This window comes from Nipponia nippon, unplaced genomic scaffold, assembly GCF_047370975.1.
Source record: "Nipponia nippon isolate SJK-2023a ecotype South Korea unplaced genomic scaffold, ASM4737097v1 scaffold_6, whole genome shotgun sequence".
NCBI classification, from domain to species: Eukaryota; Metazoa; Chordata; class Aves; order Pelecaniformes; family Threskiornithidae; genus Nipponia; species Nipponia nippon.
The window spans coordinates 52,606,017-52,629,757 of NW_028262380.1; the positions used below are offsets into that span (position 1 = coordinate 52,606,017).

Below are 23,741 nucleotides of genomic sequence, written 5' to 3' on the forward strand. Positions count from 1 at the left end.
TTCATGCGTGATAACCAAAACTAAGCTGAACTGTGACCTGACTGCATGGTCACTTCCCTATAAGTAGAACTTTTCTATATGCAAGCTCAGTTAAAGTTATTTTATTTTATAAGAATTTTTTCAACTATATCTGCTTTTTTATTTTTAAACACTTTTAGCATTCACTACCTTATTGCTTCAAAATTAGAAATTCAAAGAGATAAATGTTTTAAAATGTGGAATTATAATTCTCTTACTCATGTTAGATGTGTGCTTTGCTTTGCAGGTATTTCAACTGAGATCAGTAAAACTACTGCAAAATTAAATTCCCATCCAGTGTGGATAATGGTATTAGAATTTGGGCATCAAAGGATACTCCATAGGAATTAATCAGTTTGACAAATACTTCTTCCTTATTTTGAGATCTGGTGTGGCAGCTGTGTGGTGAGACTGGGTGACATAGTGAGGCTGGGGATTTATGTCTCCACTAAATGTATTTGTCTGAGCAGAGAATGAGTTGTTTAATCCAGGAATAAAGGTACATTGAACAATGTGTAACCTACAAGCCAGGCTGGAGCCAAAGTAGTTATAAAAATTCTTTCTTCTGGAAAGGAATCTCACTGGTTTAATAATTTTATTAGTTCTGTCAAGGTTTGTCGTTTCTCTTTGTTTTGCTGTACCTTGGCTGCGAGGTTGTGAATGTCATTCCAGTAGTCTGCAGAGTTGCAGCTTATAAAAAACAGTTTCTGAAGGAGGTCATATATATTATGATCCCATTTGACATGTTTGCGTGAGGGGATGAAGTCACTGATGTGATAGGTCTTTTCCATTTTTGCAGCTTGCCTACGCAGCAGCGTACATACCTCAGAGGCTTGCAAAACTTCTTTCTCACTCCTCAGCATAGGGTCAGTGGGGTTTACCACTGAAAACAGCATTTAGTGCATCCATAGAGTTTACTTTCATACTTTTCTTGTGCTTGTCCTCTTGCCTTCATTTTCTCAGCATAGAGCAGCACTACAACTGTGCAAAGATGTAGAGCATGGCAGCTGAGAGGCATCCTGTGTTTCAGGATAGCACACCAAACAGTAAAGAACTGCAGACTGTAGTTAATGCCAGACTTGGCAGCTACAACATGCCTTCCTGAAGGCATCGACATAATTCTCCTCCTTGTTATTTCCCTGCTGGTGATGCCTTTGTGTGTGATGGCACTCTTGCTTGCTTCTCAGAGTGTTGATGGCACTCTTGCTTGCTTCTCAGAGTGTTTGTAGTATGCTTGCCATACCTGATTGTAGTACGCTTCTGGACTAACAGCTCATGTCTTGTGTTGGTTTGCCTTTCTGAAAATAGCAAGCTTGTTTTTATAGCCACGAGATATACAGAGGAGCTGTTTTTCTTTTGTGCTGTTTCTAACTACTGTTTTGTGGCAGCAGTTACACATATCATTTATATACTAGTTAGCAATAATATTTCAGAAAAATGCTTTGTTGCTTGTTATATGAGAAATTATATGGCTATACAGAGTCTTGTAAAGTAATGATTGCAATTTTGCTAGGTGTTGTCACTAGAAATTGGAGACTCAGTAAATACTTTTTGTATACTTTTCTAGCAATATGTATGACAAATAACACAGCAATTACAGGACATTACAATATGTAATGTTACAATCCTGTGACAGTTTGTTGTACTTCAGAGCACTGCCAGGAGATACAGAAGTGTATTGGCAGCAGCAGCAGCGGTAACACAGAATGAGTGAATATAGTATCTTGTATTTACCTAGTGCCTTTCATCAGAGATGCTTTTGACAGATAGACTGTCAATGCAACAGTTATACACAACACTTTGCCTAATGGTGAAACAGGGAGAAATTCTCACCGAGGTCCACCTCTGTCTACCAGAGCGCCTTTCTGCAGAGCTGTGCCCCAGCCTGGGTTGTTGGAGGGGGTTATCCCTCCCCAGGTGCAGGACTTTGAATTTGTCCTTGCTGAATTTCACACCACTCCTTTCGGCCCCTTCCTCCAGCCTTTCTAGGTCCACCTGAAGGGCAGCCTGTCCTTGAGCAATCAGCTGGTCCCCCAATGTCATGTCATCTGCAAACTTGACAAGAGGGTGCATGCTTACCTCCTGCAGGTTATTGGTAAAGACATGTCCCAGGTTAGACCTCTGTGCTACCTGTTACCAGCCTCCAGGTGAGCTACCCTGTGAGCCTGGTTATCCAACCAGGAATTTATCCATCTGGTTTCCCACCCAGCCAGACCTAATGACCTAATTTGGATACAAGAATATTGTGGGAGACAGTATTGAAAGCCTTGCTAAAGTTAAGGTAAACTACATCTGTTTCTCTGGTCTTGTCCACAAACCAAGTCATTTTACTGTAGAAGGCAACCAGATTGGTCAGGCATGACTTACATTTAGTAAATGGATGTTGACTGTTCCCACTCACCTTCTTCTCCTTCATGTGCTCAGAAATGTGCTCTGAGAGGACTCACTCCATGATGTTGGATGGCCAGCCTTAATTCCATGAATCATCTTTTTTTATCTTTTTTGAATATAGTCTGGACATTTCCTTTCTCCAGTGGTCAGGGATCCCCTGCAATCTCCTTCATCTTTCAAAAATTAAAGCAAGTAGCCTTGCAAGGACATTGGCCAGCTCTCTCAGCACACTTCGATGAAGCTTGCCAGGTCCCATGGAATTCTATGGGTCCAGTGCTCTCAATCAATCCTTGCCTTTCTGGTTGGGATTTACCTGGCCACCTACTGCTGGTTGTTCATTGCCTCCTTGAACCCTGCCTCTAGTCTCAGAGACCTGGGAGACCTTGTTTGGGGAAGAGGGAGGCAAAGAAGTCACTGAGCACCTCAGCCTTAGCTGTGTCTGCCGTCCCCCTGAACAGGCCTGCACTTTCCTTGTTCAGCCCTTTAGTTCTGCAAAAGCTGTTCTTGTTACCCTTGAGGTCCCTCAAAAGCATCCACTCTAGCTGAGTGTTGGCTTTCCTAATGCAATCGAGAGTTGTCAGGAAATGTTTCTAAATTACTCCTTTGTAGCCTGTCCATACTTCCACCTTCTGTATATTGTTTGATGAGGTGAAGGTCTTTTGGAAGTCTTGGGGTTTTTTAGTAATTTCAAAGTGTAATAGATGATTGAATTGCTTTCCCTGATGGCTACGTCTAATATTCAGCACTGATGTTTAAAATTGTATCAATCCTTATTTCAGTTTATTTATTAAACCTAAGTATAACATTTTAGTTTTTTACTTTCGTAATTCCCTTGATTACCACTAGAGCCTTTTAAAAATATTTACTGTTTCCCTTTCACACACTGGCTATAATGAGGTTTCACATTTTTGCGAACAGCTCAGACATTTCATGTTTAGTCTTTCAGAACTCATGGGTGTTTATCTGGACTTGATAATTTTATTTTATTTTTTTTACTTTTCAATTACAAATTAGCCACAGTATGTATTCTCCTGATACCTTAGTCTACTAGAATGTCACATTTTTCTTCCTAGAAAAGGGCATGTCTCAGTTAGTCTTCTCATAGAAGACCAATATACATGATTTCAGGAAAAGCTTCATCTAGCAGCTCACCTTTGATGATCCCGTATGTGTACTGATTCTTTGTAGGTTCCCTGCTGCGTATGTTCTTGAAGAGCAATGCCATCTTGTTGGAGAAAGAGGAGAGGATTGTGGGGTTTTTAATACCATTAGTTATTTACTCTTCAAAATGAAATTTATCCCTTCCTTCTACTTTCTATGTATTATCTGCTTAGAATTTAGCTCTTGTTCAATGTTTTTCTAAGCCCATATGTCTGAATTTCAAAGGATTTCTTTTTGACTCAACTAACCTCTAAACCCTTGCCATTAAGCTCTATTGATTTCTCCTTTTCCTGCTTTCTGTTGTGTTCAGAGGCATACATATCCTTTGAGATCTGATTACTGTTTTCTTCCCTGGAACACCTAAGAATTTTTTTTCCCCCTGCAGGGCCATTTTCACTTGCCTCCTTATTTACATGTTACAGAAACACAACTTGGAATTTGATGAGTTTCCTACTTTTGTGTTTGCATTTTCTGTGGCTGCAATGAGCTTTTACAATTTGCTGTTGCCTGCTTTAAGACAGTACTCAGACCCTTGATTTGTCCTTAGATGTCATCTGCGAGATTCGTGCAGTTTATACAAAGTTAATTTGTGCCAGGAAAGCTGTAATTGGTTTTAGGCACTAGACATATTGCAGTAGTTATTTTGAAACTTTAATGAATGTACTTAAAGAAACAAAGGTACAGGAAAACAATTCTATAGGACAGGAAAATAAAGGCTAAGAGGTAAGGAGACTTTAAAGGGTTCTAATATACCTTTTTAAGTCCAAAGCAGGGTTGACAAAGACATATTTGGGATGCTTAGGAACTTCTAAACTGGTTAATTTTTCTTGCTTATAGGGAACAGATAAGACTAGATAATATGTAAAATAGAGTAAATTTATTGGACTAAAAGACATGGACCGTGATGAAAAGACAGTTCATGAAACCACAACAGAAATCTTCCTATTGCTGAAAATAATGTAGGATGTGACCTGCTTTGTGTGATGGGTGCATAGTTCAGCGCAGGAATAGCACTAAAAAGCTGCTCTTCACTCTGTAAGCTAGTAGCACATAAAAGTACTCAGCCCAGGTGCTTTTGGCTAGACTCAGTGAGTCCTGGTGCTGACACTCCTGCTCCCCAGCAGCGGGGTGTGTGGTGGCACCGTACCGTCGTAGGCAGTTACTTCTGTTGAACTTGCTGCATATGGCTGGAGGGACTGCAATGCTCCCTTCTCTCCTTTGCCTCTGCTCAAAGGAGCTCTCTGCATTTGACAGGATCCTCTTACTCCTTCTGTTGTTCTCTTTTCATCCGTTTTCATTTTTTCCATCCCTTCCTTCCTTTCACTTCATATTCCACCTTGTGTTTTAAAACATAAAAACATAAAAACAATTTTTCAGTCTCACTTTGTCTTTTAAGAAAAAAAGAAAAAAAATCAAACAACAAAAGAAACTGGCTTGACAGCCGTCTTCCTGTGTGTTGCCCTTTGCTTGCCTGCAGCTCCTTCCTCTCGAAAATGTGGCTTCAAGTCTCCTGTGTCTCTTTTCTTCACCAACAATTAAGGTCTCTCCAGGATCTCTCAAGGCAGACGGATATTCCTTACGGCACCGTCTTGGACTCCGCAGTCTATGAGCATGTCCGAGTGAAAGGGATGAATCCTTTTGAGAGGGACAGCATGTATTCCCAAATGTGGCGGATGATTAACAGAAGTAACGGCTCAGAGAACAACGTCATGGAGTCGACCGCAGGCATTCAAAAGGTACTGGTATGACTTTTTGCTTCCCATTGAAGGTGCTCTGCTGTAACATCACATTTGCTTAGTTGTTGCTTTTAACTATACGGGAAGCATTTGCACCCAAGTAACGATCATGCCTGGTACGAATTTCTGCAAGCCCATTGCATCAGCACGGAGGATTGGGACTTCTCAGCTATGTAGCTTGTTTTCAACCACATTTTAAAATGTAAGTACCTGGGGTGTTTGCTCTGAAAAGGATTTATAGGTATGAGATGAATGCATTTGTCAGGATGCAAAATGGGAATAGGATCTCTGGACTTATAACCCCAGAAGACATGTCAATGTACTGTACAAAACTTAAAGCACTTTGAATACAAGACATTGATTAACTTATTTTTCTATACTCCTGACACTGAAATCCTTGGCTTTCAGTTGTAGCTCTGAATCATGTATGTTTTGAGAGACAGGCAGAAAAAGATGATCTGGCTTTAAATAAGTCTCACAGCCACCTTCAGTAGTGAGTTTAGCAGTGGGAAAATACTTTGAGAGCAGGAGTCAATTTTTGTAGGTACATTTGTGAATGCAATAGTTCCCTCCCATGTTTTTGGTTGACAGGTACAGCCTTTACAAGAACAGTAGTACATGAAAGGGTTCAGCATGAGAGTGAATATGGATTAATGAGTGACTGTATACAAACTTTATCCCTACCATTGTAACTTCATGTTCAGAGTTTTAAATCAAATCTGAGAAATATCGTATCTTATAGCTTTTATTTTAAACTTCAAAATGTGACTATTAATTAGAGCCAATATCCATGAAGTTGTGTGTTCACTTGTTTTAAGCTTGGCTTAGACACTTCTAAAAATACGGACAAACTCTGCCTTTTGTCTCCACCAAAATCATTTGCCGGGAAAACCTGTCATTTCTGGGTGTTTTCACACTGGATACAAACATGTAAGAGAGCATGGTAAAAACGAATGCTGAAATCACTGTTGATCTCTTGATAATAAAAGAACCACAAAATAACAAAGATTCTTTGGAGTTTTAAAAATCACTAATCCGCCCTCTCTATAATTGAGATCGTATTTTCTCCTCTGAAGGACTAAACAGCATGAAAGAAGAGGCAAGAGAGGCCCTGGAGAACTGCACTTTTGAAACCCCTTTAGAAAAAGTCATAAGCTGAAAAAGCAAGAAAAAAAATTCTGAAAATTTATTGGCTAGAGGAAATTGCTTTTTTTGAAAAAACATATTTTGGCTCCATTTGTAAGGGGCTGATAAAGTTGAGTTTTGCCTTTTGTATAAAAAACACTTGCCCTCCTTCTGGTTTGCCTTCCCAAGTTATACTAAAAGTTTCAGAAGAATCAAAAACCAGAGCACATCAAACACAGCAGTGTTGACTAATGGCTTTTAGCTGAAAAAAACAACCAGTGTATCATGCTGGCAGGTAATTCCAGATTACAGTCTTTGATTTCTCATTCCTGGAAACATGGCAGTTGCTGTCTTAAAACCTACAAAACCAGAAATATCTGGGTTCTTTAATTTCCCAGGAACAAGCAAATTATAGTGTTGAAAAAACAAGTTGCAGCATGTGAGCAAGCCAACCACCCTCCAATTTTAAAATATCAAAGGGCTCAGGCCCGATTCTAATGAACACACACATCCACCTGTGTGTGTGCAGTTTCTCCCCTTCTTTCACTTTACAGGAAGAAATGACACAGAAAAAGATTATTTGCCCATGGCTGTTCACACAAGAGCTTTTGGGAGATTGCATTTGGCCTGCTCAGGAGAAAAGCTGGACGAAGAATGTGATGTTAAAAGCTAGTCTTAGGCAAGGAAAATTAATATTTAAAAAGGTAACTGATAAAAGGCAGAGATTATAATCTCTGTAAAATACTTAAAAAAATGAAAACATTTCAGAGGAAAGAATTCACGGGTCCCCTCGGCCTATTTATATACTTTGTAATGTTCTTCAGGGTCTTGAACGAATTTAACTGGCCACATCAGAGCTATTAACTTAACCAGATTATAACCCTGGACAAGCTAAACCAACAGGTTTCCCTCTGTGCTTCATTTTGTTTCTACCATTAATCAGCGCTAAAGCATGACTGAATAGCAGTTTGTCCAAGCTCTCCAAGGCCATTACTTCGGCACACGTTCCTGGAGTGCCAAGTGAGGGCTGAGACTTAATGAATGCTTCCAAATGGGTACGGGGAAAGGGATTTCCACTAGGCTGCCTAATGACCATGAAGGGACTGTGATAGGGGGGACCACCATGGGAGAGAGGCGTGCAGGAAGGATGTTATGGATGTGGTGGACATGCTCTTTAACAACACTCCCTGCTGCACCCTCTCCGAGGTTAAACGGGGTTTGCAAGTAGCCATTGCAGAAGAGGCTTTGCCAAACATTTTTGTTATATCTTAAAAGTCCTCTAGTTTTGTCTTGCTTTTATTATGCAGATTACAGTGGACCTGGCACTCTATTTTGAGGAAAGTAGCAGTTTAATACTAATGTATATATAAACAGGGAAAAGGGGAGGGGGATCAACCACTGATTCACTCATCGCATCATCCCACTTGCTCAGCAGGATGGCACGCTTGCTGTACCAGTGACTTCATGGGGAATGGCACCTGTGTGAGTGAAAATTCAATACAGCCAAATGACAATGATTGCGTAGTCCCATTCTGCATCAGGCAATCTACCGCTTTGACCTGCTTTTCCTGGCAGGAGGGCAGGGCAGGCAAGAGAAATAAGATCGGAAGATCATGCTGTTGTAAGTTTTCAGGTTTTGATATTTATTGGTTCTGTTCTTCTCATAAATGAGGTGCATATGTATCACTGTGTGTGCTCCTATTCCATCCATAGTGAACAGCTATATACACCATCAGATCTGGTTAGAGAGCAGCTGGATAGATTTACCCTGAAGAGAGAGCAGAGTTTTGAATACCTCAAACAGGAGGCAGCCTGCAAAGCACAGGCACTTTAGGTATTTTCTGCCACTTATTGTCTCTTCCTTTCTCAAAAGGCAACAAAAAGCAGTTGAAGATCTGAACTGAAGGTAGGGAAACCAGGACAAGTTTTTTGTCTTCCTGCTCTGTCAAATCAAAATGGATGGGGAGGTAGCTGTATCCCTATATATGCTTGGATTATTCTGGAGAATATTCACTTTTATCTTCTTTTTTACTTTATTATTCATAAGTGTTTCGTGTATCTCAAATTGATTTTCCTTTTTTCTGCATAGGTTATGAAATATGCATCTCATTCTGTCAAAGGAATCCCTGTTTTCACGGAAGTTATTTACTCGGAGAGGCTTTAGAGAGGCCTATGTCATGCCTGCTTAAACATTCATTGAGGACTCCGAGAAAAATAATTTAGGCTTAAACATATCACATTACATACATCTTTATGTCTTCTTAAAAAGCACATTACCCTGCTTAATCCTTTACAAGCACCACAGGCTTTCCTATCCTTGTAACTATTCCCATTTAAAGTATAATGAAACACTTCCATTGTGCCCCTGTCTGCTCTTTCTTCCCTAGAGTATAATAGTGCCTAATGCCCTATCCTACCCACCTTGTTCCTCTGAACATGATATCATAGCCTACAGCATCTACATTTTTCTCAGCACTACAAAGTGGAAAATTCCTTTCCCAGGCTGCATAGGCAGAATCCGAATATGTTTGAAACCTCTGTCTATTTAACATTATCTGCAAAATATTTAGCCGGTAGGAAACTTGTGAATGACTGTCAGGTGAAATAACGCTTCTGGATGGTGCATTAAAAGAAACTCCTCCTAGGGTCTTGTAATATTTCCTCTTCAACTTGCATACAGTATCAAAAGGAATTTGGTCTTGAGATTTTTATTTTCTTGTGATCCTACTTGCATTGCCAGTGGAAAAATGCTAGCAACTGCTTTTGTTTTCCCTTGACACTGTAGATGGCACTTTTAGCTTCTTGAGAATACTGTGATAGTAATAATATTGTTTAAACTACCTGTGAACAGGCCAAAACAAAGCTTTGCTAAGGTGATTTGTCTGGGGAAGAAAGAGGTAATAATGATTTGCAATTCTGTGCTAGAACAAATTGTGAATAACTGGACATGGTTATTCTTAATTTGTTTTCAACAGTAGCAACAACATGAAGATTTCTATTGATAGGCCAAAAAACTCCTGAATTAACTAATTATCCTGATTTACTCACAAATTAGCCATTGGAATTGCCATTCTGGTGGCAGATACACTGATCACACCACAAAAAGATCTAGTTAATATGTGCAAGTCCATACATCTTTGTTGTGAACATTTCTGGCCATGGAGTTGGCCAATAAAGACAGTGAAAACAAGAAATAACCAAGACAGACTTTTTGGATATTGGATCTGTACTGTGATTCAGCTGTTTGACAGTGGCCAAGAAAGGGATAGGAAGCAAAAAAGGCAAGGGCGTATAAAAATGCTGGGACTGTACTTCAATCTCCCTTATGTCTTAATTCACTACAAGGGGATCAGCTACACTATGCAGCTGTTGGTTAGCAAACTAATTATCAACTCAGACACTGGTTCCCTGGTTCGCCTCTGCCTCCAGAGGCGATGCTGCTTGGGCAGATGAGATGTCCTGTTGCTGTTTTACAAGTAAGAAGGTTCAGGAGTACCCTTAAGACCTAGACATGTTCAGCCCCACAGCTGAAGGTGCAATTTATCTATCATGCAATTACCCTCTCCTGCACAGTCCACAGCTTGGAGCTGACAAGTGCCTGGGGGTACCAAATGTACCTGCTGTCCTCACTTTGTATTATCGTGAGTGGTCTGGCTCCATCTTATTGCGTCCATCATATATGCTCCATCATATAGCGTCCTTTCCCTGGAAAGCAAGTCTCAACATAAAACCTGAGCCAGATTTACCAGTGAAGTGCTGTTAATAATGACAGGAGGAATGCCTGATCCACTGACACTAGCATGTTTAATGTCTCATAGCTTTTCAACATGTCAGTTTATGGGTGTGGATGAGTGGGGTATGTTTCAATGCAAAGCATATTTCTCATAGCCTTATCACAAATTGGCTTCAGTTTGCATGAGCCAAAAGAATAATCAACCTGGAGAAAGGTTTTTTAATTTTTTTCCCCTATAATCCTGTGTATCTTTACTTCCATATTTAGGGCTTAAACAAACTTGCAACAGTGCAAAAATTTAGAATCCTGACCAGAAAACACTACAAACGCAGTGTGGTGCTACTTTCAAGCATGATCAAAAGGCTAATAGTTATCTGGATTAGCTTAGGGGGTCAATGTGTTTTGGATGTGTAATAACTGATCTGTGACAGTTAGCAGAGCATGAAGAAGATTCTGTGCATAGTTTTAGAAATGAAATGTGAAACTGTTTTCCTGCTGCCTCATTTTCTCAGAAATCAAGGTAGGCTCAACAAAAGGCTTGCTCTCCCTCATGAATGCTCCTAAGCATATACCAGTTTGATCTAACTTCGACTTTCTAGAGAGTTTTCAAAGGTTTTATCTTGAGTAGAACACCTGTAAAATTATTTTCTGCAGAGTTTGGCTTTATTCAAATGAAAATGTAAGTCAAAATTTGAGTCATCCTACATATCAAGAAATGGATCTACACGGACATGTGTTCATCCAACAAGTAAGCAAGCCAGCTACTGCCGTATTCCTTTTGTCTCCAAAGTTTCCTGAAAATTTTATCTGAGTTCATCTTCTCCTCTTTCATCTCACATGCTCCCGAATGCACCTTCCCCTTTTTGCTCTCACTGAAATTCCATCCAAGTTGCTCATGACTTCTGTTCAAAGGTCAGTCTGCATATGCCTGCCAGTCACTTTGACAGCCTCAGATGTCACTGGCTGATGTCCTGCTGTGGTGCCATGACATTCTACCTTCCGTGACTGTCTTTGCTTGCTCTCTCTCTTATCTCTCTATTATTTTGGAGAAATTTCCCAATGTGTTCTCCAATTTTTGTGGGCCTTACATCCAAGACCATAGTCTTTCCTATCTGTAGCTCATCCCTGAATATTCTCATATCCAAACAAATTCAGCTAGTGACTCCAGAGAGATAACTTGTAGTTCTGCTTCTCTTACACTGAACTAAGCTCCTTTTATCTGAAATAAAATTTGTGTGTTTTCCTCTACTGTATTTTCATGAATGTCTGACCACTAACTTAGTTCAACCTAAAACCAGTAGCTGACCTCGTAGTCTTCATTTTCTTTCCTGTGGCTTTCTGTTGCTTAAGCTTCTGTGTCTATGTAAGTTTTGCCAATTTACCTTCCATAACATGTCTGTGATTTACCCATATAACTTCCAGTCCATCACTTCAGTACTTTTCAGTGTTATTTTCTCTGGCCTTTACAAATCACTCTTTCTGCATTTAGTTCTATTGAAAATGATCCTCAGAGAAAAAAAAAAAAAAGTAAAAAAAAATCATCTTGAGTTTCAAGGCCCTTCATGGTTGATTCTGACTCTCCCTGTAGCTTTCTCATTTGTGAATTGGAAATCATTCGTGTGAGATTCCAGTGCAACTCCTTTTTCAAGCAAGTATCTTTATGCTTTCTCCAAGGACTCTTCTGTAAGGTATGAAGTCTTCCCTCAAGACAGTAGTCTTTTCTTCAAACTCCTTAACACTTTCCTTTGTTATTACACTAACAAAAACCTTGACAGCTAGGTCTCCAGTGTACTACAATCGCTACCCATCACCTGAGCAGCACTCTTGTTGTTGCTTTATGCTCTTTCCCTTCATTTGGCTTATTTTAACTGCCAAATAAAAGGGGAGAGAGGAACTCAAACTATAGTCATCTAAACACCATCATAGATGTGATGTGGGTGAAACCAAAGAACTACTATACCTGAGAATGAAGTTAATGAACACGACCATTATCAGAGGAAGAGTATTTCTCAGAAAACGACCTTGCTGTGTCTGACCTTTCAGCCTTCATCCTCAAAGGAGAGCTACAGCCTGACTTCAAAAGATGAGCATGGGAGCTAAAGTTCATAATGGTCTGATGCAATATAAAAAGATGGGGGGGGGGGGGGGGGGGAGATTTTATTGCGCAATCGGTCCTTATTATCTCTCGTTTTCTTCAGTTTCAATGGTGCCAGCTACATATTTCTCTTGAACTGTCTCATTGATTAAAATAATTGGATTAATCTCAGAGACAGTTTCCTAATCTTGAAGTTTTCTGCTTGTTTTCAGAGAAGGTTTGTTTGCCTGAAAGCGTGGTTATTTAGGGGTCCCCCCACAAATATATCCCTTCTTCTGTTTAAAGGTAATTCTCTCTTAAAACCTTGCTTCAGTTAGATCCTTAAACTGTCATGGCTACAACTATACTCCCATCATGTGTAACTTTAGGTGCTTAATTTAGGGGCCCAAGTTTCTCTCCTAGCTATCATAGACAGACAATTTCCTTCTCTAGAGAGTGGTTGGGAGTGCCTAAGCTGGGAACCTATTTTTCTTGGTGGCTTATTTTGTACAGTACCTATCAAAATAAGATCATATTCCCTGACTAGAAATGGCAATAAAAATAAGAAATAGCAAAATATACCCTGAGGAACTAATTTTGCTTGAATTCTGTAGAATTGCATTCTGCAGAGAGCTGAGTCCAGAGTTTTCAGCTGGAGAAAGGATGGCTGACAGCCCTTTAGGAGTGAGCATGGGGGGGGGGGGGGGGGGTGTCCCCATCCTTCATCCTGATGGCCAAATGCAAAGCTAAGTACTTCACACCTTAGTCTGTTTCTAACCCTGTAGTCATCTTTTTACATGTCAAAACAGTCCGGAGAGGAAAATGGATTCCTTTGTCAGTGGAGATTTCACTTGGAGGTTCTTTGGTGTAGAAGTGGACTAATTGGGATGGTGTCATGAGAGGAACACCTGGAGTGCATCCCTGTCCTGACAGTAGGAGACCAGGTCTGTAGAAGTGTGCAGGTAGCTGCCGCTATTAGGCTACCTGTATGAGGAGTTTGTAGCTGGCAACACTTAGTTTATCCACCTTATATCTCCTTGTGAGTTTTTCTGGTAGTGTGCAACTCTGGGAATTGCTGCTAGAGTAGTATGTATCCCCATTTGTTTCCATGGCCGTATCACGTCTGAATACCATAATCCCGAGCTTTATATATGAGTGACCTTAAATTTCTGAATACCTAAGCAGCATACCTAATAGAATATTAGAATATATTATTAGAATAGAATATTAGAATACCTAAGTGCTGCTTTCATTTGCACTGGCAAGTGATAATTGTAGAATTCTGAGCTCCCTCCTGAAGCAGGGATTTTTAGAGGATGGGAAATTTTGGAAGGAAGTAGGAAGTAAGAAAACTGACAATTAGGAAATAATTTAAGAAAAAGTATAAAAGCTGAGCAGAACTATGTCAGGATAATGCTCAAAGAAAATTGTTTTGCTAGAATTATTTGTTGGTGAAGTTTCCTCAGCTGGCCATGCTCAGTATTAGGGAGGCACCTATTAGAAAGGGTGGCATAAACAGGAAAGGATGCTGAACCCAGCTCTCCAAATGAGTAGCTTAATTTGTGCATATTTGGGCCTAACAGAGCATTGTTATTGTCATAAGCCATAAAGAAAGGTGTCTGAGTATTTACTATGTGATGAGTGCATTTATTATGCATTAGCCCAGGAGAGGTCTGAAAGAGAAACAGCTCTCATGGGTGCTGTTACAAACCATCTCATGAGTAAAATACAGGCTTTAGTAAAAAGTGCAAAACAGGAGATGTCTTTATGGATATATTTGCAGCAAAATGGAAGTTCTGCTGCATGTTACTTTCTCAATTAAAACCAAAAGAAGATGATGTTCTCCTTTCTGTTTTTCAGCTGCAGAGGCCAGGAAGGGTTTGGGAGAGGAAGACTCTTTGGGGCAGAAAGGTACTGAGGGGGCAGTTTTGTAGGGTGTCAGTTGTTATTTGGGCACAGCTGCTAGAGTGACATTGGTCCTGATGTGGCATCTTACAGTGAAGGTGTGTTGGGTATATATAATGAAAACGCAATACAGGGAAACTTCTGCTAGATAATAAACTTTTGCTACTTTTTCCAACCCATAAATCTGCTTCTCATGCAGTTGCTAAAATTGTATGTACTATCTTCCTAGGCTCTTCCATCTATGACATTGTCTCGCCAAAAAAGAATCTGATCAACAGTTTTAAAGGGCCAAAAACTGTAGGGGGATGAGCAAGCAGTGCTGGGATGCTAGCAGAGCAGTAAACCTCCCCTTGTGTGTCAGCAGCTTGTGGAGGGATATACCCTTCTTTGGATTTTTGAGTAGCGTGTACAGTATCTCAGGTTTTATTACTGTGGGGCGACTTTGAACTCAGCACTCACTGCTCTGCTCTATTAGCTCTTGGTGTCTTCAGAAACTGGGTGTGCTGCTTGTGTTTCATTCCACTTTGGCAAGCGGTCATTTATTTTGATTTAGCAGGAATTGGGATGAATATGACATAACAAGTCCTGTAATCCTTTCAGCCTCTGAGATTGCTCTTTATTAAACAAGAGAGATTCCTGACAGAAGTTACAAACTCTTACAAATATGCTTTCCTAGTCTGGCCGCATCAGATATGGGCCAATCCCGTGCAACCTGTGGGGAAGCAAAGCTTGGGGTGAATAAAATGTCCTCCTTGAAGTATTTTTTGTTACTTTTTCAGGTCACTTCTTTTAGCTATTTTGCTGTGGGAGGGTGATGAAAAGATCTGAATTTGTGCAGTTTATCAACCACACATTTCCTTTTTTGCCCAGATCTAGTTCCATATCCCTTTTTTAAAACCCTCAATGGAGAAGGTCTGTCAAAGATTGCTGCCTCAGGGAGAAATAGAAATTTGGATTATGTCTCCTCCTTTGTTGGTTCCTCTTGTCCTTCCTCTGCTTTTTTTAACTTACACATGCAAAGGCTGTAGTAAAGCCACAGCTCCCTCACCAAACCCTCTCTGTGGCTCACATCCTTTTCCATGGCAGAGAGATGTGTCCGTGCTCCAGTTCCTCATTTTGGATTCTCGTTATCCTAAGAAAGAAAGTCTGTAAAGTACCTGACAGAGAAGAGTAGTTTGGCATTTGGAGCAGTCTCGTTTGGCTACAGGGGACACAAAAGGTATTAGGCATCAGGCATCAATTATTTTGGTCCTGTGAACTCTTATTTCTCCATTTTACCTCCATTAACTTAGTGCTTTTCCTACAGAGGTTCTGTAAAATTTCCAGGTTCATGAAGATGAATAACAGCACCACACCGAGGGTGTCTGGGGACTACACAGGCTCCTATGCAGCTCCAGCAACCTCAGCTCATTCTTTTCCTTCTGAATTCTCACTTCACTTTGTTCCCTCCCTCTTACTTTTTCATTTTTCTGCTTTTTGCCCCTCCGTCCCTTCTGTTTGGATACCAGCTACTCCAACTTTTTCCCCAGCTCTCTGAGCCTTTCTTCTATCCACCTTTTACCTCTCTATGCGGTCACGCATCTTCTTTGCTATCTCCATCGGCTTATGTTGTCTCACTGTTTATCTGTGCAATGAATTCTGCGACTTTCAATTTGCGATCAGATGAAGCTTTCCAAAACTCTGCCTGTCACTTTGAAGCCCAGTTGCAGGCTCACAGTGTGGTGGGCTGGACTGGGGACGCATGACACAAATCAGGGGAAATGCAGACTCTGTCTAATGATCAATAGACGGAGACAGGAGAGCACACTCTTGCTTCAGGCACAGAACTTGGTAATGTATTCACTTTCTTGCTTAAATGTTTCCAGCTATCATTTTTGTGTATTAACATATTTTAATAATACCCAAATACATTGTGATGCATTAACAAATGCAAATGATGGGATTGAACATAAGGTTGTTTAAAGGATATATGCGACAGAGAAAAGACATGAATAGAAGTAATGAGAAAAGGATGTATAAAACGCGCTGCATATTCCAGCTCTAAAGCATGGCTTGGACTGTGAGGCTGCAAGTCTAACATGGTGAGAGAGGTATAAGAGGTAACAGAGAGATCTTGTTTCATATTTTCGGAACTGCTATACCAATCGTTCATAAAACAGTTTGGCAGATTTATATAATTTCTGTTAAATACTTTGTTACTAAACAAACAAACAAACAAAAAGTCTATTTCAGAGCCCAGCAAATGCAATTGCAGTCAGTAGATCTGTAGCAAGTATCCACTGTAAGACCCATGTAAGTCCATGTAAGCCCATGTAAGTCCCTCATGAAATAATTCAGAATTTTTTAATTCTGATACAGCTGTTAAGTAGTAGGAAAGCAAAAGAAGACAGCTCAAGGAGAACCTGCAGCTGCTCTGATAGCGAGGTTTTAGACTATCATCTTCAAATAATCAATACATTAATAAGAATATTGGTAGGCAATGAAGTGAAGTAATAAGGATGGTGCAGGAAAATTAAATTGTAAACCAAAAAGCACTGGCAGAATACTTAGGAAAATCAACCTTTCTAGTTTCTGGCATATATAAGTATTAAGTATCTAAGTATCAGAAACTTTAATTAAAAGAGATGTTTGCCCTTAAAGTCATCCTAGTCTTAAAACAGGAGGGAGAAGAAAGTCCAGTGTGGTTTAAGATATCATCTAGACAAAAAAAGCACAGAAAAGGTTAATTTTTCAAATACAAAAGAGGAACCCAAAATTTTACCTATGCATCCCCAAAATGGTGTTTATGTTTACAAACTCCAGGTCTGTGCTTCTAAATACCTATGTGCATTTAAATGCAAGTACAGGTTGTAGAGCCAGAGAGATCTCTAAGGTCTGAGCATAAAACATCTGGTCTGGGAGACTGGAGACTAAGCAGACTTTTGCTGCTGGCTGCTTTTTGATGTTGTCCTCAGTCATCTGATTATACATAGTGGGAAATATTCTAGTAAAACTGCCTTTTGTTGGAATATATCAATCTATTGAACCCCAACTGTTTTGAGAAAAAAAAAAAAAATGTTGTGTTTAAGGAAGGAGAGAGGAGGAAGAGGATAGTTGTTACACAAAAATAATTGGTGTCCTGCTCAGCAGAGTGCCAGGACATATGATTAACTTTTGTGGGCTTAAACCATACTTATGCCAACAAAATCCTGAAGTTGAATGTAGGAGGTTATTTCTTTAAAGGACAATTATAGTAAGCAGAAAGTCTCCAGTGAGGAGGCTGTCAGGCTGCACTAAGGTCTGGTGTCAGGACATGATCAGCAGCTCTTGCAGGTGCTTTGCTCTCTAGCCTTATTCACTTGCCTCCTTTGGAGCGAAGTGAAATGAAAACACGCCTCTTTAACTCCCACTGAATATTTCAGGGGGTTTCAAATCCCATTCAGCCAGAAGTTTCACACAGCTTTCTTCCTAATATCTGTGCAGGGCTCTGAAATCTAGACAAGGAGTGTTTAGAACTAAAATGGGACTCTGCATGCACACCGTGGCTGTGCATGTGGGCTGTGGATGGCTCCTAGGATGGACCAGGGAGTAGCCCAGCAGGGCATTATCTGGGCTCTCCCTCCTGACATTGTCTCTGAGCTCCTTTGTGGGTCTGCAGAGGAGCTTTTCTAAACATTACCTAAACAGTATTTTCAGCTCCTGCAGGTTTTGCATGGTTATAGTCACCAACGTGGCAGTAACAGCTGAGTGGAGTAGAGGATTCGATGGATGTAGAAAAATAGTTTTCTCTCTCCTGTTACTCAAACCTGCAAGACTGGCATGTGTCAGTGGTGTACTTGCATAGGCAGTGACAAATGAAAATGGCAAAAGACCTTTCATTCTCTGGCATTAGCCTGGCACCTTTCATATGCAACAAAATCCTTAGAAAGCCAAACAAAATAGTGTTTTTTCTATACCATATATTATGATGCCTCCTGCTACTGTCTTTTTCTGACCTGATTCAAGCAACTGAGAAGATGTTTTCTGAGTGCATTTCTTGGAAAGAAATGTAGATGGAGTGAACTTTCCAGCCATCAAGTTAAAAAATTTAGAAGTAACAGCACGGCATTGAGGAAGGTATACCAGGTAGGTAAGCTGCCTTTCTTAAAGCGTGTCAACTAAAAATAAAGCTAAAATTCTTCTGTTAAATAAGCAGAATCTTTCCTTAGGCTGAAGAGTAATGATAATTGTGTTTTTTCCACCATTTTATTCTCTTTAGTTAAATTGCCAGCAAGCAGTTTATGTCTCTCTGCCTTTGAATTAGGTGGCAGAGTTGTCCGGTTTGAAAATGTGACTACAATAAATCAGTTTCTTTTTAATAGGCAAGCTAAGGCAGGAGAGGATTAAAGTGCCATGTGGAGTATTTTAAGAAGCATTTTAACCAGGCTGTAATCACATTTCATTCTTCTATCAGTTTGCATAAAATACCCAATCTAGACAGACTGCGCAACTCCCTTGCTGGGACTGCAAAGGCAGGAGAGGGTTGTTTACCCTTCCTGGCTCTAAAGCTTTCCCACTGCACAGGGGTTGATTGGTGTTTCTGGCTGTTTGCAGAGTGGCTAGTTAATCAAATAAAACAGACCTCATTCGCCACTGAATAGAACAGAGGGAGGGATATAAATACCAGGGACTATATCAAGATGGGTGAAAAATACAATGCATCTGTAATGAAAAAAACAGTAGATAAGCAGCTGTATTACACAAGCCTGTAAGTACCAAGGGGTTCTGGTCATAACATCCATCAAAGAGCAGAAGCTTTGGTTGTTTTATTGCTCTGACCTCAGGATGGGATTTCCTTGTAATGCCTTTCTAGCAAGAATTCTCAACCTGTGAGTAAACAAATCTAGGACATGGCACCTTCCCCTTAGTGAGTCTTGTCCCTAACCAGGATACAAATTCCCAGGAAACCTCAAAATTTCTCATCAATCTTCCACTAAGCACTGACTGCAATTCCTGAGTATTCCTTTGTATAAGAGATGGATGGCCAGGACATCTTTCTTGTGATTGATAATGCAACATACCTTGGTCCAAAACAGTCTGAATTTGTGGCCTCTGGGAGACACTGAAAAAAATAATCTGTGTCCTGCAGCATGGAGAAATGGCGTGGGCTAGCTTCCTACACTGCAGGTGGTCAGAAGAAGATGACAAATCCTAATTTGAAAGCCTCTAGGTTTTGTTCCACGTGTGGCAGGAGTTCTGAGCCTGGTTGTGTTTTATGTGACACTTCAAGTATGCACTGGGGAGGCTGCTGGAACTGGGCCTCTCAATGGGCACTGGTACCCTGTCATCTCATTCATGGGTCTTCACTGAGCAATTGGTATGAGAGAGGTCACCAGTCTGCTCATCCCTTATAGAGGAGAGGCACACAGCTACTGCTTGCTCAAAAGCAGAATTTGGCATGGCAAAAATAGGTGCTTATAAGCAGCAGTATCTTCAGAATCAAAATTTTGGCCTCAAGTGCTAAAATTTTGCTCAAGTCATCTCTTTACACACAAGTTGTCACATGAATCTCTCTTGAACTCCCAAATGTTGCAGTTCACAGCATAGTCTGGAGACAGCACACAATAACGTAGGTGCAGATCAGGCAGGTGTAAACAGCAAAGGCGGCAACAGTTTCTCACAAAAGGAAGATATGAGCATCAGTTAATGAATGTTTGCAAAATGCTTTCAGTCCTTCAGATGATGCTATGATTAAATTGAACATCTTTGCTTATGCTATAGTTGTGCTGAAAGCTAAATGAAGGAGATGGTTTTCTTTAAACAGTGTCTTATTCTTGATTGGCTTGATCATTAAATCATTTTGGTGTTAACAAAGTGAGCGGCAGATGGAACACAACAAAGAGAGCAGAACAACAAAAAATTAAACATGATATGAGATCACGGAAGAGAATCAAAATAGACAAAACCAAAAGTAAATCAAAAGAGCTCATACCAAAATTCTGGCTAAAATAATGACATGTAACATATGTTTGGGAATGACAACAGTTGTGGAAAATACTCAGGGTATTATTTTGCCTTTCCATAGATGCCAATAACAATCTTGATTTAGAGAATTGTACTTCTGAATATGTCCTCTCATGCTGTGCTGTTGAGAGTCTCCCCACATTATCAGACATTATAGCGGGTTTGCAAAATTAAAATGAAGTTTAGTGGAAACATCAGCCAAGCATGTAACTCAAGATCACATAAATTCTTTGCATCTGATGGATTTTACTGCCCTTTTTGCTGTACCTCTCCACTCCCAAACTAATGTCCGGCTTTTCAAAATCTTGAATTGCCCAATTCAGCTTCTCATCAACTGGCTTCTCCACCCATTTTTCCACCTTCCTAGAACATCCCATCGAAAGTTTGCCCTGTCTTTCTACAACACCCTTTCTCATATCTTCAGAGTTAATTGCTCCCTACATCCAACATGAGAAATCATTAGCTCAAATTTGGCATTCCCTGAAAACAATCAGTGGTAGACCTCAGCTCTGCTCGTATTTGCATCCACTAATTTGGAAGCTGACTTGACTGTTCAGACCTCATGAACCGAGTAATGTAGAGGGAAAATCTCATAACAGCAAGCGTTGCTTTACATAACATTATGTAACATCCAGATCCATTCCTAGCTGAATGAAGACAAGTTACATCCAAATGACAGAGAAACTTGCAGAAGGTTTGGTTTTAATTTCTTTTTAACAGTAGTCCTAGGCCTGGTGGCGTTTCTTCAGTCCCCATAGAGTTTTACATGGTACACTTTTTGACAGACACTGTGTCAAATTGTATTGTATCCTTTCATTGTTTATATTGCACACATTCTACGCAGCTTTCAGTATGTTTTAGTTATCACTACTCTATAAAATTTGTAAGCTATGAGGTGTTTCTAACACCCCATGACAAGTTTTATGTACATCATGTGACTGCAGTTTCGATTCAGTCTTTATCATATTATACTCAATCTGTAGATTATTATTTTTTATTATTATTATGCTCTTGCCATATTTTATGCCCTTACAGGTCTATGTTTCGCCTCTCGGTTCATTCAGCTCAAACATTGCTAGGCCTAGGTTCTGCTCTGAGTGTGTGCCGTGTAGGTACAGAGTATGTCCGTTGAACTATTACTTATTCAATAGCTGCCAAATGTAGATGCCTGTACTGGGCCTCAGATTCCCATTGAACTTGCATTATTGGGCTCTAAATAATTTGAAATATGATAAAAAGAATAAATACAGCTAAAAAGAAGTGAAAAGAGACAAGAGAAAATATTACTGTGGTTTTATCTTCTTCAGCTACAATAAAATATACTCTTCATAGATATGTCATACATAAGACAGAGGATATATTTTCCTGGCATAGTATTTCCTCTGCTTTCTTGTATACATCTTGTGAATTAAACTTTATCTAAAATTTAACGTGAATGATATAGCAACAAAGATACTACATTAGACTTGATGTAGGTGTCCATCAGTAGGAATTATGCTTTCCATTTGCATCTGAAGGGATCATATTTTCAGAAGAGCCACCCATGCATGTGCAGTTGCATTGTGTATGATGTTTTAATATAACTGAACACAGAAAGGAGATGTATCTACACACAGAGCACTGCGCAGCTGCATAGGTTTTGTGTCTTGTGCATACAGATGCAGGCACGCAGCTGCTTTTCCTGAAAATTTGGTCAGGCATATATCGCCAATTTGTGAGCAGCTGTGTAGCATCCTTTAATACTTCCCTAAACAAGTGAAGAAGAAAATTGTGTTCATTGTTTTCCATTTAAAAATCCATACTGAAGGAACAAGGAGCATGCCAATACAATAGACCTGGGCAAGTTTTTTTGGTTTTTTTTTTTTTCGCTTTGGCAGCCAGTTAAGGCCTTTTCTCCACCCTCGCCGCTGTGCTGGCAGCTCACATTTTCCCAGGTGCAGTGAAGTACTGTGGCGTCTCTCTAGTTCTTCCAAAGCCAGAGAAAAACTGCAATTCTTCTCTGCCTTTAGTATATACATGTCAAACCTACTATCCCTCTCATGGCATAGTTCTGTAAAAGAGAAGTTATTTTTAAGATAGGTTATGATATAAACGTAACTAACAATTAACCATCAGTTTAGATATTCTTCTTATAGTCAAGGTCCAATTTGTTTTTCAGTAAAATAAATGAGAAGACACTGAGTGAGATTACGTTTCCTAATGAGGTAGTGGCATTTTTCAAGCCATCCCCACACCGATGCTAGGTGATACATGCCGCACATTGGATGAAGTGCTAGAATGTCAAGTTGATGATTTTATGATGGTATTACTTGTGTTTTTCATTTTTCTTTCCCTTTGTTTGGTGCTAACTGATGAAATTATTTCGTTCACTCAAGTAAGATATTTACTGGTGTACATGATTAGCTTGGCACCTAGCTGTCCATGCTGCATGCACAAATACCTGATTTGCAAGTGCATTGTGTAACTAAGAAAATCTTAACTGATGTTCCTAATTCTAGGTGAAATGCTACTTCATTTTAAGAAGGCAAATCATCTGATTGCATTGTATCATCACCATTAAAATTGAAAAACCCCTGTAGCATCATTTTTTCCATTCCATAAGTATTTTACCTCCAGTTTACTCATTACTCATCTCAAAGATGCCTTGGCATTTTTATTAATGTGGTAGGACTGGAACAAGTACTTGAATTTAACCCAATTGTATTATATTTTTCAAAAGAACACCAGTGACACAGGGTATACACATCAAACTCAAATTCAGAAAATAAATAAGACTGGCTGACTAATTGCATTGTATATTTACCAAAGAGCTATTCTTGTTTATGATATAATGAGATTTCACAGCATATTTTGTCCAAGTTTTAATCTGAGAGGACTGGGCAAAATGGAAGGAGACATAAGTTTCCATGATTTAGCAGACTTAAAGGAAATCTAGAGTGAAGCAGGAGATACAATTGCTTATTGTATTAATGATTCTATTTATATATGTTTAGATTTTTTTAAGATGCCTACAAGTATAGATCAAGTAAACCAGAGTGAATTGTCATTAGGGATTTATCCACTGGAATATTACAGTAATTGAAACTGTGTAAGGAAGGAGGTATTTTTATAAAACATTTTTTATATTTAAAAGCTCTAAAATTGTCAACATGTCATTATAGGATATTTCCATATTGAACTATTAACTTTTGATCAAAATGTTTTTTCATTTTGAAATGTTAATCCATTGCAGGGAAAATAATTCAGGTTGAAGTAAATTTTTTGGAATAAAATATTTTCCAGTTTGGATTTTTTAATTGGTTTTGGTCCCAAAATTTGCGATACTTTTCCTTAATTCAAAACCGTGAAACCCCTTGTGCAGAAAGATAACTAGTTTCTGTCCACCTCCATTTATCATTTTCATCAAGCAAAAGCTCTGTGTTTAACATTATCTCTCTGAGTTTGTGTCAAGTATACTGCCCAGGAATTTCTGCTGATTTCTGTTTCAGGAGAAAGAAAGGATTAGAAATCTTTCATGAAAAATATCTGTCCTGAATGAATTCTCCAGGATGATAAGGAATCGAGTGATTGTTTTAAAACAATTTTTTTTTAGTTGAAGTTTGGCTGCTGTTTCCTA

The 23,741-nt window shown here is 39.5% G+C and overlaps 1 protein-coding gene across 1 annotated transcript in view; it reads left to right on the forward strand.

Moving 5' to 3' along the window:
* GRID2 (glutamate ionotropic receptor delta type subunit 2) overlaps positions 1-23,741 on the forward strand; it is a 350,310-nt gene that overhangs the window by 247,351 nt on the left and 79,218 nt on the right. The window contains exon 12 of the mRNA XM_087736257.1: positions 5,111-5,306. Within this exon, the coding sequence (XP_087592383.1) occupies positions 5,111-5,306 (196 nt within the window). The remainder of the gene's footprint in view (positions 1-5,110; positions 5,307-23,741) is intronic.